Raw genomic sequence first — 16,726 nt, 5'->3', positions numbered from 1 at the left:
CTAGTGCCCAGCTTTATTCCTGGCATGTAGTATGTACCAAATCTGTTGCATAAATTAATGAGTCCCTATTTCATAAATACAATAAGGGATCAAAGGGTTAAGTAACTTGTTAAAGTTATACAGCTAATAAGGAGTTGAACTGGTATTGGAACCCAGATCTTGGCTCCAAAGCACACACTTTTAACCACTATTCTGTAACATCTACTACTATCCTCTTCTGCTTTCAGGATTTTGACGTGTTCTTTCTGCCCTTTCCATGGCCTATGTACAGCCTAAAGTTTCTCCCGTGTGTGTGTCTATACATACATTCATATATACATACATACATATGTTGATTCTTGTGTGTAAGTAATAAAAACCCAATTTGAACAACTTAAGCAAAAAGGAATTTATTATTCAGATGGCAGTGTTTCACAAAACCCAGGGATACTGCAGATGGGCTTTAGGAACAAATCACGTGCTTGCATATAGCTAGGACTTTTCATCTCCTCCTCCTCAAGCTCAATCCCAAATTCTCTGGAAATGTAAATAAAGAATAGCTCCTGCTGCAGCCACGAAGATGAAGTAGAGAAGGTGGCAGAAAGGGGGTTCTGAGGAGACAAAACAATAGATGTTTACCTATAGTTCTGCTCTTTACTGCCCATAAACACATATTCCATTTTCACCTTTTCTACAATTCCAAAAATGCCCACACCTAACATGACCCTTGGAAATCTGCAAGTCACATGCAACTACTGCACATAAAAGCAACAGTATGAAATGGACATGCCCCTTCCCCGTCTAGTTCAGTGACAATCTAAATGTGGCTTCTCTTGATTCTACAAACTGATAAACTTAATTGCCACCAATAGATCTAACATACTAGAGAAATAATTAGATTAACTACGATTAAAATCTTTTTTAGGAAAGGAGAGGGGTACATCATTATCAGCCATCAAGTCCAAGCATGCGCCGTTTGCACTTGGCCAGGAATAAAGGAAATTATGGGCATAGAAAAAACTCATAAGAATCAATTTATTGATGTACTTTTTGCTTAACCAGTCTGTCTGTGGGCCAGGGCATGCTCTAGAACAGTGGTCCCCAACCTTTTTGGCACTAGGAACCGGTGCTCCTCTGAGAATCTCATGACTGATGATCTGAGGTGGAGCTGAGGCTGTGGTGCTAGCGCTGGGGAGTGGCTGCAAATACAGATGAAGCTTGGCTTGCTCACCCACCGCTCACCTCTTGCTGTATGGCCTGGGGGTTAGGTGCCCCTGCTCTAGAAGAGTAGTGATTCTCAAACTCGAGATTGCTTTAGTATCACCTGAGGGCTAGTGAGACCTGCAGAAACTTGACACAACACTCCATTCAAACACCTGCACTAAGTGATTAGACCAAACGTTATTATGGCTTCTGGCAGCCTAAGGCTACATCCCTGGGATGACCCCAGTTCCAATCTGGAAAAGCTCAAGGCTGTCAAAAGAATTTGCAGTTTGTTCTGGCTGACACCTGACTGTAGGTCCCTGACGTTCCCTTTCTTACAGCATTTACTAAGAAGGGCTTATAATAATGAATTCTTCCCCATCCCTTTGAGATGTAGATGTATTTCCTACAACTCCAGAGTGTCTTTCTCAAGGACAATTCTCCTGAAAAGTAATCATCAGGAGAGGTTCCAGTCAAGATGGAAGGGTAGGAAAATGCTGCGCTTGCCACCTCCCATGACCCCATTAAAATTACAACTAAATTATAGATCAGCCTGAAGAATCACCTGAAGACTAGCTGAATATAACTCCTATAACTAAGGATATAAAGAAGAGGCCACCTTGAGACTGGTAGTAGGGGTGGGGACTGGCATAAGGCAGTTGAACATTGGGAAGGATACCTCAGCTGCAGAGGTCTCCCTGGAGGGGTGAGGGGCCCCATCCCCACACCATGGCTCTTCAGCCCAGGATTCCAGTGCTGGGAAGAGGAGTCCCCACAAAATCTGGCCATGAAAATCCATGCGGATTCCAACTGTCCATGTGAGATGGAAGGAAGCAGGAAATCCAGACTTTCCCTTAAAGGACCCATGCACAGACTCAATTGCTTGCAGGCACTCACCCTGGGCTCTGGAGTGGGGACAGCCGCTCGGGAGGTGTCAGAGACATACAGGGAAAGACTGAGTTGTGTGGCTTTGGGGCAAGGGCTAGAGAGACAGCCACTGTTGTCCCTTTATTGAGCCCTCCTCTTGTGCAGCCTATAGGTGGGAACATCTTGCCTGTATTGAGCCCTGCCTCCACACAGCCAATACCGAATCTGCATTGGCCTGGTGAATCCACTCATTCCACGCTGATGACTCCCTCAAATGCTGCCTCACTCAACTTTCAAATTGTTGAAGGCATATTCGTGGCTGGGGAACCAGCTCCACCCAGCCCTCTTGGCAAAAGCCATCAATCTACAGGCCTTGGCCTTCGGACCTCTGGAGACAATTCCAGTGACAGGCAACCAGCCCCGACCAGAGCTGCAGCATTTCTTGAATAAATCCTGGGTGTCTGTGGGTCTGAAGTGGATGGCAGCTAGCCTCAGTGTGATCTGAGACTTTTGTGAGTGGCCACAGGCTCAGCACTAACACCGAATATAAACCTTCTGTGGCCATGTGAAATTGCTTACTTTACCATGGTAACTCCCTGGGACCCCACCCTACCCAAATTGTGTACCACCCCAAGGATCTATCAGCTGCTGAGCCTTACCGGCAGCCGATAGGCAGTCATAAGTCTTGGGGTGGCCTGGATCTTTTGCTAAGCTGCCCGAAGCCCAGTACTGGTGGCAGCTGGCTTTGGTTCACAGCATGGCCTCTCCCACTTGCCTCTAGGTCTGGTATAGGCAGTGACCAACTGCGTATTGCTTTGTATATCCTACCAGGTGGCCCTGGGCAGTCACAGGCAGTGGCTGACTTTGGCCTCCATGGGAACCCCTCCCGAGAGGTCTCAGAACCAACACACCCAGAGGCTGGTGTCGGACCACAATAGAGAGCCACCTGATTAGCCCCACAAGCAGCAAACCCAAAGGGTGGTCTCGAAAGGCACAAGAAATCACTGGGGCAAATCCCACTCCATGGGGTCAGCCTCCACACAGCAGCTCATCCCCTGTGGGCATTGCCAATCCTCATGGCCAGTCAGCCTGAGAATCAATCCCATCCACTGATGTGCTAACAGCAATAAAGGCTTAACTAGAACAGAAGTTGCACATAACCCACACAAGGAATACTTCTGGAGAAACCAGCATAAGTGATCAGGAAGACTATACCATGGGGATGCACAGGGCACCTACTACACAAGGCCAACTGACCAAGACTGGGAGATGTAGCAATTCTATCTAATACATAGAAACAAACATAGAGAGGCAGCCAAAATGAGAAAGCAAAGAAACGTGTCCAAAATGAAAGAACAGGAGAAAACTGCAAAAAAAGAACTAAATGAAATGGAGGCAAGCAACCTACCAAATACAGAGTTCAAAACACTGGTTATAAAAATGCTCAATGAACTTAGGGGAAGAATAGATGAACTCAGTGAGAACTTCAACAAAAAGATAGTAAGCATAAAAAAGGACATAGAAACCATAAAAAAAGAACCAGTCAGACATGGAAAATAACAATAACTGAAATAAAGAATACACTAGAAGGATGAAGCAGAAAATCGAATCAGCGATTTGAAGACAAGGTAGCAGAAAACACTCAATTGGAACAGCAACAAGAAAAAGGAAAAAAAAATGAGGAAAGGTTAAGGAACCTCTGGGACAACATCAAGCATCCCAACATTCGCAACGTAGGGGTACCAGAAGGAGGAGAGAAAGAGAACAAGGGATTGAAACATATTTGAAGAAATAATGATGAAAAACATTCCTAACCTGGCAAAAGAGACATGCAAGACCAGGAAGCATAGAGTCCTAAACAAGATGAACCCAAATAGGCCTATAACAAGACATCATAATTAAAATGCCAAAGATTAATGACAAGAGAGAAACCTAAAAGCAGCAAGAGAAAGGCAGCTAGTTACTTTTAAAGGAGCTCCCATAAGATTGTCAGCTGATTTCAGAACAGAAACTTTGCAGGCCAGAAGAGATCGGCACGAAATAGTCAAAGCGATTAAAAGTAAAGACCTGCAACAAAGACTACTCTATCCAGCAAGGCTATCAATTACAAGTGAAGGAGAGATACCGGGTTTTCTTAAAAGGAAAAAGCTAATGGAATTCATCACCACCAAACCAATATTATAAGAAATATCACAGAGACTTCTTAAGAAGAAGAGGGGAGAAAAGCCCCATAAATATGAATAATTAAATGGCAGTAACTATGTACCTATCAGTAATCACTTTAAATGTAAATGGATTAAATGCTCCAATCAAATGACAGGATAACTTAATGGATAAGAAAAGAAGGCCCATACACAGGCTGTCTACAAGAGACCCACTTCATATTGGAAGACACACACAGACTGAAATAAAGGGATGAAGAAGGATATTTCATGCAATGGAAATGAAAAGAAAAGCTGAGGCAGCAATACTTATGTTAGACAAAATAGACTTTAAAACGAAGGCTATAATAAGAGCCTAAGAAGGACATAACATAATGATAAAGGAATCAATCCAACAACAGGACATAACTCTAATAATATTGAGGCACCCAACATAAGAACACCTACATATATAAAGCAAATATCGACTGACATAAAAGGAGAGATCAACAGAAATAGTCATAGTAGGGAACTTAAACACCCCATTGACAACAGTGGACAGATCTTCCAGACAAAAAATCAACAAGAAAATGACACACTAGACCAGATGGATTTAACTGATACTTTTAGAGCATTTCACCCCAAAGCAGCAGAATACATATTATTTTCAAATACACAGGAAACATTTTCCAAGATAGACCACATATTAGCCCAGAAAACAAGTCTCAATAAATTTAAGAACATTGAAATCATATCAAGCATCTTTCTCCAACCACAATGGTAAGAAACTAGAAATTAATTACAAGGAAAAATCCTAGAAAATACACAAACACATGAAGACTAAATAACATGCTATTAAACAACAAATGGGTTAACAATGACATCAAGAAGAACTCAAAAGATACCTTGAGACAAATGAAAATGAAAATACAATGACTCAAAATCTATGGGACACAGAGAAAGCAGTTCTAAGAGGCAAATTTATAGCAATACAGGCCTACATCAAGAAACAAAAAAAAATCTCAAATAAACAATCTAGCCTTACATTTAAAAGAACTAGAAAAAGAACAGAAAACAAAGCCCAAAGTGAATAAAAGTAAAGAAATAATAAAAATCAGAGTGGAAATAAACAAAATAGAGTCTAAAAATACAATACAAAAGATCAATGAAACCAAGAGCCGGTTCTTTAAAGAGATAAACAAAACTGATAAACCATTAAACAGACTCATTAAGAAAAAGAGAGGACTCAAATGAATAAAATAAGAAATGAAAGAGAAGTGACAAATGACACCACAGAAATACCAAGGATTGTAAGAAAATATCACGAACAATTATATTCCAACAAATTGGACAATCTGGAAGAAATGGACACATTCCTAGATACATACACTCTTCTAAGACTGAGTTAAGAAGAAATAGAAAATCTTACCAGGATGATCACTATTAATGAAATCAAATCAATAATCAAAAAAATCCCAAGAAACAAAAATAGGTGAATTTTACCAAACATGCAAAGAATTATCACCTATCTTTCTTAAGCTATTCCAAACAATTCAAGAAGATGGAAAGCTCCAAAAACATTTTATGAAGACACAGTCACCCCAATTCGAAAACCAAAAACAACAACAAAAAAGTAAATTAAAGGCTGATATCCCTGATGAACACAGATACAAAAATCCTCAACAAAATATTAGCAAACCAAATCCAGCAATATATTAAAAAGATCATACACCATGATCAACTGGGTTTTATTCCTGGCATACAAGGTTGGTTCAATATCTGCAAATCAATTAATTTGATACACAACATTAACAAATTGAAATAATCATATGATTATATCAATAGAAGTAAAAAAAAAAAACGTTTGATAAAATCCAGCATCTATTTATAATAAAAACTCTCAGCAAAGTGGGAATGGAGGGAACATACCTCAATATAATAAAGGCCATATATGACAAACCCACAGTTAACATCATACCCAACAGTGAAAAGCTAAAAGCATCAGAAACAAGATCAGAAACAAGATAGGATGTCCATTTTTATTACTTATTCAACATAGTATTGAAGTCCTAGCCACAGCAATCAGACAAGAAAGAGAAATAAAAGCCATCCAAATTAGAAGGGAAGAAGTAAAACTGTCATTGTTTGCAGATGACATGATAGTATAAAGAGAGAACCCTAAAGATTCCACCAAAAACTGTTAGACTTCATAAATAAATTCAGTAAAGTAGCAGGATATAAAATTAATATTCAAAATTGGTTGCATTTTATATACCAATGATAAACTATCAGAAAGAGAAATTAAGAAAATACTATTTACAATTGCATCAAACATAATAAAATACCTAGGAATAAATTTAACCAAAGTAGTAAAAGACCGGTACTCGGAAAATTATAAGTCATTGAAGAAAGAAACTGAAGAAGATACAAATGAATGGAAGCGTATATCATGCTCATGGATAGAAAGATTTAAATAGTTAAAATGTCCATACTACCAAAAGCAATCTATAGATTCAGTGCAATCCCTATCAAAATACCAATGCCACTTTTCAAAGAACTAAAACAAATAATCCAAAAATTTATATGGAAACATAAAAGACCTCAAATAGCCACAGTAATCTTGAGAAAGGAGAACAAAGTTGGAGGTATCACACTACCTGATATCAAACTATAGTACAAGGCTATAGTGATAAAATCAGTATGGTACTGGCATAAAAACAGACACATAGATCAATGGAACAGAACAGAGAGCCCAGAAACAAATCCACGCCTACATGGTCATTTAATCTATGAAAAAGGAGGCAAGAATATGCAATGGAGTAAAGACAGTCTCTTCAATAAATGGTGTTGGAAAAACTGGACAGATACAGGCAAAAACAAAAAAAACTAGACCACCGTCTTACACCATATACAGGAATAAACCAAAATGGATTAAAGACTTAAATGTAAGACCGGAAACCGTAAAACTCCTAGAAAACGTAGACATTAAACTCTCTGACATTGCTCTTAGCAATATTTTCTTCTGATATATCTTCTCAGGCAAGAGAAACAAAAGGTAAACAAATGAGACTACATAAAACTAAAAGGTTTTTGCACATCAACAAAACAAATAGACAAACTACTGAATTGGAGAAGATATATGCCTATGATACATCTGATAATGGGTTAATATCCAAAATTTATAAACAACTCATACAACTCAACAACAAAAAAACAAACAATCCAATTAAAAATGGGCAAAAGATCTGAATAGACATTTCTCTGAAGAGGACATACAGACGGCCAATAAACACATGAAAAGATGCTCAACGTCACTTGAGCATTAATCCAAAGAAAACCAGAAACCTAATTCAAAAAGATATATATACCCCTATGTTTCCTGTAGTACTATTTAATACAATAGCCAAGGTATGGAAGCAACCTAAGTGCCCATCAATAGGTGATTGGATAAAGAAATTATGGTACATATATAAAATGGAATATTTCTCAGCCATAAAAGAAATGAAATCCTACTATTTGCAGTGACATGGATGGACCTAGAGGTTATTATGCTGAGTGAAATAAGTCAGACAGAGAAAGACAAATACCATATCATTTCACTTCTATGTGAAATCTGAAGAACAAAATAAACGAACAAACAAAACGAAAACAGACTCAGATATAGAGAACAAACTGGTGATTGCTAGATGGGAAGGGATTGGGGGCCTGGGTGAAAAAGGGGAAGGGATTAAGAAGTACAAATTGGTAGTTACAACACAGTCACGGAGATGTAAAGTACAGCATAGGAAATATAGTCAATATCATCGTAAAAACTATGTATAGTGCCAGGCGGGTACTAATCTGGGGGATCACTTCATAAATTACATAAATGCCTAAACACTATGCTGTACACCTGAAACTAATATAAACTAATACTAAATGTCAACTCTAAATGAAAAATAAAAAAATAGTCACGGGGATATAAAGTATAGCACGGAGTATACAGTCAATAATATTGTAATAACTACGTATGGTATTGGAGGGGTTCTATATTTATCGGAGTGATCACTTTGTCAAGTTATATAAATGTCTAATCACTGTTATACACCTGAAACTAATATAACATTGTATGTCAACTGGAATTGAAAAATAAAGTTTATGAAAAAAAGTAATCATCAGGAAGCCTAGGGCCTTTGTCTCCCAGTCTTGAGAGAGGATAGACTCTTAACTTCAATAATTGTAGCTAGCAGACACAGCTGGCCTAATTGTACTTACAGTGACCAATCCTTTGGAATTTTTCACTTCCTGGACTCTACTGAGCCCCTGCTTACTCCTTTGCTTCCTTTAAAATGCCCAGTCACCTCCGCACAAATGGGAATGGGGCTCATCTCTTTCCCCTCGCAGCAGTAGTGACTGAATATAATCTGTTTTCACTGCTTTAACTACTGTCTGGCTTTGTGTATCTTTGATACTACTTAAATCTGTATTGCTGGCTCCTCCCCTAGAGTTTGATTATGGAGGTCTGGGCTGAGGCCTGAGAACTGACATTTCTAATAATTTGTAGGTGATGCTGATATGCTGGTCCAGGGAGAACTAGTGCCCTGGCTCATGGACTTTATTCACTGGATATGATTTTCTAGTGATATAACTTTCTCAAAACCTCATTTGACTGCCTGTATCTTTCTTTAGAGGGGACTCAGAATGCTAATAATAAGTGCCAAGAATCTTGTCAAGTTTAGCTCTTTGAATCTTCAAATCTGCTAAAGGGAATAAACTGGCTCATCTTGTTGCAGCCTCTGTTTCTTAGCACTCTACCTAAGGATTTGGCTCATTCTCCCTGGCATTCTGCTCAATGTCTTCAGCTTGAAGCTTGAACAGGAAATAACAGGCCGAGTTCAAGACTGTGAAGCCTCTTTTTTTCTGATCTGCTCTGGGAATGTTACACTTACCCCCTCCTTCATTGCATTCTAGCTGAATGTATTCACAGAGTGAGACATCGTCACATTTGGGGGAGTTGGAGAACAAGGGATACTATGGAGGCTTATACAGATAACCTCATTCCAATTGCCTAGATGCCAATTTCCTAATCAGTAAAACACCTTTATATTAAATTTATTGGGGTGATGTTGATTAATAAAATTATATGGGTTTCAAGTATACAATTCAATAATACATTATCTGTATATTGCATTGTGTTCACCACCCAAAGTTAAATCTCCTTCTGTCACCATGTATTTGACCCCCTTTATCCTTTTCTACCTACCCCCACTTCAGTGATACACTTTGAGAGTTCTACTATAAGTCAGTAAAACCCATGATTATCTGACCCTCGGCAACTGCAGATCTCTTAATACAGGCACGAGGTCTGCTCTGTTTTGAGTGCCAGGAGCAATAAGCAACTGCTTCACTGCCAAATAACATAGAATGCCAACTTCCCATTAATTGATATGGGATATCAGTGATCTCTGCCAGTTCCATATTTTAGAGTCTGTAATTTGCCACATGCCATTTCTGGTACCAGTTCCTGAATAATAATAATAATAATAATAATAATAATTATTATTATTATTATTATTATTATTTGGTCATAAGTAGTTTCTAACCCAACTGTGTCTTAAACAAAACTAGTAAGGATATTGGTTTGCCTCAGAGAAACCAAAGGCAAGAATGCCTCAGGAACAATCTAGAACTTGGGACTAAAATACAATGAAGACTCCCTATCTCTTGTCTCTGCTCTGAGAGTCTGCATTTTTCTTCTCTTTCTGCAGATCAGCATCTGTTCCTTCTGTCTCTCTTGTGGGAAAATTGACTTCTGACAGCTTACACGTTTTACACTTAGAGGAAAAATGATCTCTCTGGTCCAATTCTAAATTTCTAGGGAATGAGATTCTGATTGACCCAGCTTGGTTTAGTTGTCCACCTGTGACCCAGTCAGCCATGTGTACAGGAACATGGCAGTTTTTGCTGTACTCTGTAAATTGGGGGTGGATTAATTCCTAGAAAAGGAGGGCTGAACAGACAATCCAATAGGTATCCATTATACTAGAAAACCTCTATTCCTTCCCTTCTTCATCCCTTCAAGCCACAACTCTCTTCTTCCACTGCTAGTTTTCAAAAGAGTTACCTATGTGCACTGCTTTGCCATCTACTTACTCTTTGCCAATCTGGCTTGTTTTATTTCCACTATTCTTTTATGATAAACTCCTTTATGGAGCTTGAAGCTTTTTCAGCTTTTGCATCCTGTTAGACTGTTCTCAGACTTCATTCATCTTGACTACTCTTAAGTTCTGCACGTTTGGGTTCTAACTCTGCCTGCAATTCTCCCACCTCTCATTAAGTTCTAAACCCGATCTGCTACTACTCACTGTTACAAATCTTTTTTTCTGCCCTTATCCTACTGAAAGAGTGGGCCCTAAAAGCCAGTCAGAAGACTGGTGTAGCTACATCAGAATCAACTGAGGAGCATGCCGAAAATATATTTTTTTACAAAATTATGATTCCGTACATCTGGAATTGTATTCCTTACGGTTATTTTGCTAGAACTCCCTGACAGATTGATTCACAGTGAGGTTTGAAAACAGAGGTCCTAACCACAGGACACTGTAGCTCAGTGAGTACCAAAAAGGTACGACTTGTTTGTGTTGGTGCTTGCCTCCCTAACGAGATCTTGAGGACAAAGGAGACTCATTTTTTCCTCTGCATTGCCTTGAGTCAATAATGTAAGTTTCCCATTCATAAATTAAGACCAACAACTCTTTTTCGAAGAATTGCAGTAGCTAAAGTGGATTGCTACAGAAATGTTGGCGGTTATTAATTTCATCTTCCATAAGTGTCCTTTCTCATTCATTAAAAGCTACACATATTATTTTTTTCCCCTGAAAGTAATATTACTCCTCCTAGAGAATTTTAGCATACTTTCACTGGATTAAATTAATCCACTTCCTTTCCCATGATACACCACTTTCCCCCCAAAACTCCTTTTTCTGAGAAAGGCGGTAAATAGCCTGAAGCAATTTGGTGAATGCCAGGAATTGGAGTGCAAATACTAAACACATTATTACCGCGCCCCGCCATTTGTGACCCTGCGAGTGCCAGGGCCGACAGGGGTGGTAATCTTGTTCTTCGAAATGTATCACAAGGCCATAAACACTACAACTCCCATGATGCCCTTTCGGACCCGCCCCGTTCCCCCTCCTTCAACTAGAAAGCGTGTACCATCGAGAAGACGAGGCAACATGGCTCCCGGAGGTGGACGGAAGAGGCTTCTCCACTTCTGAAACGGTGAACAGCGGACGGAGAGGAAAAAAAAGAAGTGACTAGAACCCGTCATCGCTTTAATCCTCTCAGCCTCTCCTAAATCCGGTCGGCCTCACCCCCTCCTCTCCACCCAAATCCAATCTGTGGTCTCCTCCCCTCCCTCACTCCCTCGCTTGCTCACCCCTCCCCTCGGGAATCCTTTTCCCGCCCCCTCGCCCCCAGCTTCGCGCCCAGACCGTCGCCTAGCTTGTTCGCGCAGCCGCCGTCTCGTCTGCCCGCCGACGAAGCATGGGCGTACAGGGCTTCCAAGAGTTCCTGGAGAAGCGCTGTCCCGGGGCTGTGGTGCCCGTGGACCTCCTCAAACTTGCGCGCACGGTCTCGCGCCAGCAGCAACAGCACCAGCATCGGCAGCTGCCACCTTCGGCAGCCCTAGCGCCCGGGGGTCCCCGCACCGCCAGGGGCTCCGCTCCTCAGCAGTCGCCGCTTCCTCCCGTTGCCTTGGGTGCCTACTCCGGGGGCGCGGGGCCGACTCGCCAACATCACCCCGCTCACCACTTCAACCACCACGGCCAGGCACATCCCGGGCTACACCCGCCGCCGCTGCCGCCGCCCGCTCCGCTTCCCGGGGCTCGGGTGCTGGTAGACGCGGGCTCGGCGCTGCCGCGGCTTTATGGTGGCTACCAGACGGATTGGGTGTGTGGCGGCCAATGGAACGCCATGCTGGGCTACTTGTCAGCGCTATGCCAGGCTTGTGCCTATCCCGGCGGCGACGGCCTGGAGCTGGTGGTCATGTTCCCTGGGGGCCTGGGCAAGGACCGGCTGGCCGAGTGGGGCCGTCGGTGCCAGGCCGAGCGGCAGACAGCGCAACTGATCGTGGGACACGTGGGCAACAAGGGCACCCCTCCTCCACGGGCCTGGTTCCTGCCACCGGCCTGCCTGAGCCACTGCGTGAGGCTAGCACTCATCCGCTTCCGGGTCAAGGTGAGGGAGGGGCCGGATCTTTCATAATAAGCCCCACACCTATTCCCTCCCAACTAAACACCTAACCACCCACCCACTTACCTGCTTCCCTTCTCACCGCCAAATCAGCTAACCCACTTGTCTAACTACCCTGGATCATTTTATCCATCTACCAACCCCTTCATACCACCCCCTACCGGTTCTCTCACTTTCCTAACCACATCACCATGTCATCCCAATAACCCCCTTTACCTTTCGCTTACCCAGTTGTGTCCAGAGGTTTTAGCAGAATTTCTTTTGTAGCCCCATGTTTTCCTACTGTCTTCTGCTTCAAGCTGAAATGCCTTTTTCCAATTTTTTTGTTTTCTATAGCCTCTTTCCAACCTTGCAGCAAATCCGTTCAACAGATGTTAATTGAACTCCTTCTACAAGGATTTTTCCCATTTTGACCAAGTGCTTTATTTATACCTTTCTGTCCATTCAACCTTTATCATTTCAACATGTTTCTGCCTCCTCCTGCCTTAGCCTGAACACACAAACAAAAAAACCCCTGATTCAGTTACTGTGCAACAAGTATTAACCCACTGAGAGTAAGAGATTTGTAAAGATATGTGAGGCATGGTCCTGCCCTTGGAAAATCAAATATATACACATGAAACATTTGTTTAATGGTATAAATGTGTATATGATTATGCTTTATGGTACAGATTGTAAGTACATTACCTGTTCTTCGTGTGTGTTGGGGGAGAAATCTAGGCTAAAATGGTCAGGGGAGGCTTCCTTGAAGAAGTTGGACCTCATTTGGATCTTCAAGGATAGGTTGGATTTGAATTGGTTATGGGTTCGGAAGGAAGCTGCTTTAAGTGGGAGAAAGAAAATGAGCAAAAGCAAGCGTGTGAAGCCCCAAGGGCAGTTAAGTCCAATCTCCACATGTAGTTGATCACTGCATATGGGGCCTGGGGAAGAGCTTGGCAGCATCCCTAGTTCTTGGCACCAATGCTGTTGCTCTGTTGCTTTCCCATACTCTTAGGTTTCAAGTTCCTACGTGTGGGGAATAGCAAGGCTTGAGAAGTAAAGGAGGTGGGCAAGAATAAGAAAAGTACAGGGTTGGGTAAGACAAAACTTCAAACCCATTCTCAACCAAGGCTCTTGGAGATGTGCTCACAGTCAAAAGGAAGGGCAGGGAATTGTGGGACTCATAAACTAAAGAAATGGTTCTGCAGGAAGTAATGAAAGAAATCTCAGAGAGAATGAAAGACCTGCATAGAGAAGTTTGCAGTGGTCAGAGCTTGTGGCTAGAGTTCAGTCATGCTAGGCCCCTTGTCCAGCATCAAATCTGTGCCTAGGCTGGGTAGATTATAGTTGCTTTGAATAATAAAAAAAATTCAGTAATGAGCTATGTCAAACATACACAGTAGTAAAAAATAATATAAAAAGACTCATTTTGTTGCCTTCTTGACTGAACATTTTTCAGTAGATTCGTTCACAGCCATTCTTTTCACTTTGTTTTTATTGCTACCAAACAAGGTTAAAGGACTTTTTACCTCATTGTCATTATTAACCTGCTTACTGGCAACAATGGCTAACATTGATGAAACACCACGTGCCAGGTCTAATCTATGTGCTTGAACAAAACCCATTTGATCCTCGCAGTAACCTGTGAAGCAGTATTGTTTTCCAAATGAGGAAACAGGTACGAGAGAATTAGAAACTTACTCAAAGTCATGCAGCAATAAATGGTGGAGCTGGGATTCTGGGATTCATGCCCAGGCAGTCAGGCTCCAAAGCCCATGCTCTTTTAAACAACAGTGCTCTCTAAGAGGAATCTTTGTAAAGTGCCAATGTGATTAGATCATACACACTAGGCTAAAATCTTCCCTGGCTTCTGGGTAAAGACAGGTGTGGGTCATTGATTTATATTATTCATTTATTGAGTGCTTGCTATAGGTTAGTAACTGTGCTGGTTGCTGAGGATACAGAGGTAAATAAGGGGATTCCTGCCCTCAAGGTCAGAGTTTAGTGAAAGAGCCAGACTGAAAACAATGTTGCAGTTACTAAGAGCTAATTGCAAATGATGAAAACTATGGCCCTTATGGGAGACATGGTTAATTCTTTTTTTTTTTTAATGCCTGCAGCACCTGATATTCCTAGGTGGTCTCCCGTCCAAGTACTAACCAGGCCCAGCCCTGCTTAGCTTCCGAGATCAGACAAGATCGGGCACGTTCAGGGTGGCATGGCCGTAGATGAGACATGGTTAATTCTGGGTGAGGGTGTGAAAGTTGGGGGAGGCTTCGCAGATTGGCACTGAGCCTTGAAGGGAAGGGGCTGGGAAGAATAGGTCAGATAGTAGACAAGGGTGTGGAGACCGAAAATGGCCTGTGAGCTCTGAATAGATTTTGATTGGAGGTTGGCAGGAGAGTTGAAAACTGAACATGGGTTTGTGGGTTCCAAACTTTTTGGTTCATGCACCCCATCAGTCAAAAGTTTTGAGAAGCAACACTAATATGGCTTACTGAAATTCTTCACCACACAGTCTCATTTTTTTAATTCCAGAAGTTCATCAAAAAATCAGATGGTTGGATGTGTGGGAAAGGAAATATAGTAAAAATGGTAGAATCTTGGTGGTGGGTATTCATGTGTTCACTATAAAATTATTTCAACTTTGCCATACGTTTTAAGATTTTCATAATAAAATGTTGGGGGCGGGGAATTCCCAGCAGTACTCTTTAGTCCTAAGGACCACCATTTGGGGAATATATAAATCTTATTCCCCATGCTAGATTATAAACAAACTTTGATTCTTTTTGTATTCTCCATAGTGTCTTGTATATTTTAGGTGCTGTGTACATTTTTTTTCTGAATGATTAGGTCTGTGATCTTAAGAGAAAGGAATGTAGAAATGACTTAAGGTGTGTAGTGTGGCTCTTAATATAGTAGATTTAAGACTGGCTCCAAAATTGCATATGTAAAGTATTCGTAGGTGTTATCAGTGAGTGAAGTTCTCTCTTGTGGTTCTGGTCAGTGATTTTTGTTGTTATTGTTATGGAGAACTTTCTAGTTCATAGCACAGAGTTGAAAGGTATTGGTTAATAACTGATTATGATATGCCTTTTCAGAGGAGTGTTCCACTATCTTGAAGTTAACCGTTTTTCAGTTGGATGATCTGTATGTCTGCCATTTCTTTTGACTGAAATGCCAGTGCTTCAGAACAAAACCCACTACTGTATTTTTCCTCCTGTTTTGGTTTTCAGACTAGGCCAAAGACGGGCCTTTATTTCAATCTCATTTTCATTTGTGATAGAGAAAATATAGATGGAGAGAGTAAATAAAAAATAAGTTGCTGTGTTGTCTGTTTAGCTTTAGACAAGGCAGGGTTTCCCATGAAAAGATTCAGTATATGTTATTGGGATGAATTTTATCGTTTAGTTGGTTTAATTTGTATATTCTACAAACCTTTTTCACTGCTAATCACCAGTAGCAGGAAAATTAAGTAAACTCACAAATTGCTACCCTGATCTCTCCCTGAATGTCTCAGAAGTAGAGCAACCTAAAACACTTTTAGAATGATTTGGGAGATGATGTGGGGTAGTTAAGGGGATGAATGCTTTGTTTAATGGTTTATATATTAGGGGAAAAAAGATAATAACATCAAACCCACCATTTTACAACTATAATTCTTTAGAATAGGGCCAATTAAAAATGAATTGATTCGAAGAAACGTATTAAGGTGCAGTACTTTGATGTAGCAGAAATCATGGTGGTACATAAATGACCAGTTTGAGAAGTCCAAGCAAGAGCTGATGTCATTTTGTGCTTTGTTCTCTAGAATACAGTATAGCAATGGCTGCTATGCCTCCTGATGATAATACTTATAGATACATCCTGAAAAGTCAATGACTCTTCTAGGTGCTCTAGTGGTAGGAAAAATCATAATAGTAATTTTTACTATTTCTTGAGCACCAAGTTATATATAAAATGCTTTTTAAATATCTTGTTTAATCCTTACAAGCTTGCAGGAATGCCTGGTATTCTTCCCATTTAACAGTTGAAATAACTAAGGTGCAAAGAGGTGAAATGATTTTTTTTTTTTCCGGTCTGGACAGTAGTAAGTGGTGGATAAAAATCCTTGTTCTGGGTCTGTATTATTCAAAAGCTCTTGCCACAATCCCACCACACTGTTTGCTTTGTTTCGTACATTCTCGTGTAAGAATGTATATTTTATTGGCCAGATAATATGCATAAATATATGAAGAAAAACAATAATAAGCATTGAGCTCTTAGTTTGTGCTAGCACTGCTAAATGTTCAATACTGCCAGTACAAGGCAAGTGTTATAAAACT

General features: G+C 40.8%; 1 protein-coding gene, 1 long non-coding RNA gene and 1 pseudogene across 6 annotated transcripts in view; 1 reads left to right on the top strand and 2 right to left on the bottom strand.

Annotated features, from left to right (window-relative positions):
• Nucleotides 1–373: 373 nt before the first annotated feature.
• Nucleotides 374–11,524, bottom strand: LOC120593560 (uncharacterized). Its single transcript, XR_005650393.1, has 2 exons — nucleotides 11,385–11,524; nucleotides 374–590 (listed from the first exon to the last, which is right to left on the bottom strand). It is a non-coding gene; the product is annotated as an uncharacterized LOC120593560 (long non-coding RNA).
• A 113-nt stretch (nucleotides 11,525–11,637) lies between these two features.
• FAM120C (family with sequence similarity 120 member C) overlaps nucleotides 11,638–16,726 on the top strand; it is a 97,705-nt gene continuing 92,616 nt past the window's right edge. For 3 of the 5 annotated variants that reach the window (XM_039851422.1, XM_039851426.1, XM_039851423.1), the window contains exon 1: nucleotides 11,638–12,407. In XM_039851422.1, coding sequence (XP_039707356.1) covers nucleotides 11,715–12,407 — 693 coding nt within the window. In that variant the 5' untranslated portion in view covers nucleotides 11,638–11,714. Of the gene's footprint in view, nucleotides 12,408–13,416; nucleotides 13,825–16,726 lie in introns of those variants that run through there. The other 2 variants (XM_039851425.1, XM_039851424.1) reach the window with 2 other exon arrangements.
• Nucleotides 14,513–14,631, bottom strand: LOC120593597 (uncharacterized; annotated as a pseudogene).

The sequence above is a fragment of the Pteropus medius genome, unplaced genomic scaffold (assembly GCF_902729225.1).
Source record: "Pteropus medius unplaced genomic scaffold, Ma_sr-lr_union100, whole genome shotgun sequence".
Lineage (NCBI taxonomy): Eukaryota > Metazoa > Chordata > Mammalia > Chiroptera > Pteropodidae > Pteropus > Pteropus medius.
The sequence above is the reverse complement of the archived record's forward strand: the minus strand, read 5'-3'. Positions and strand labels throughout refer to the sequence as shown.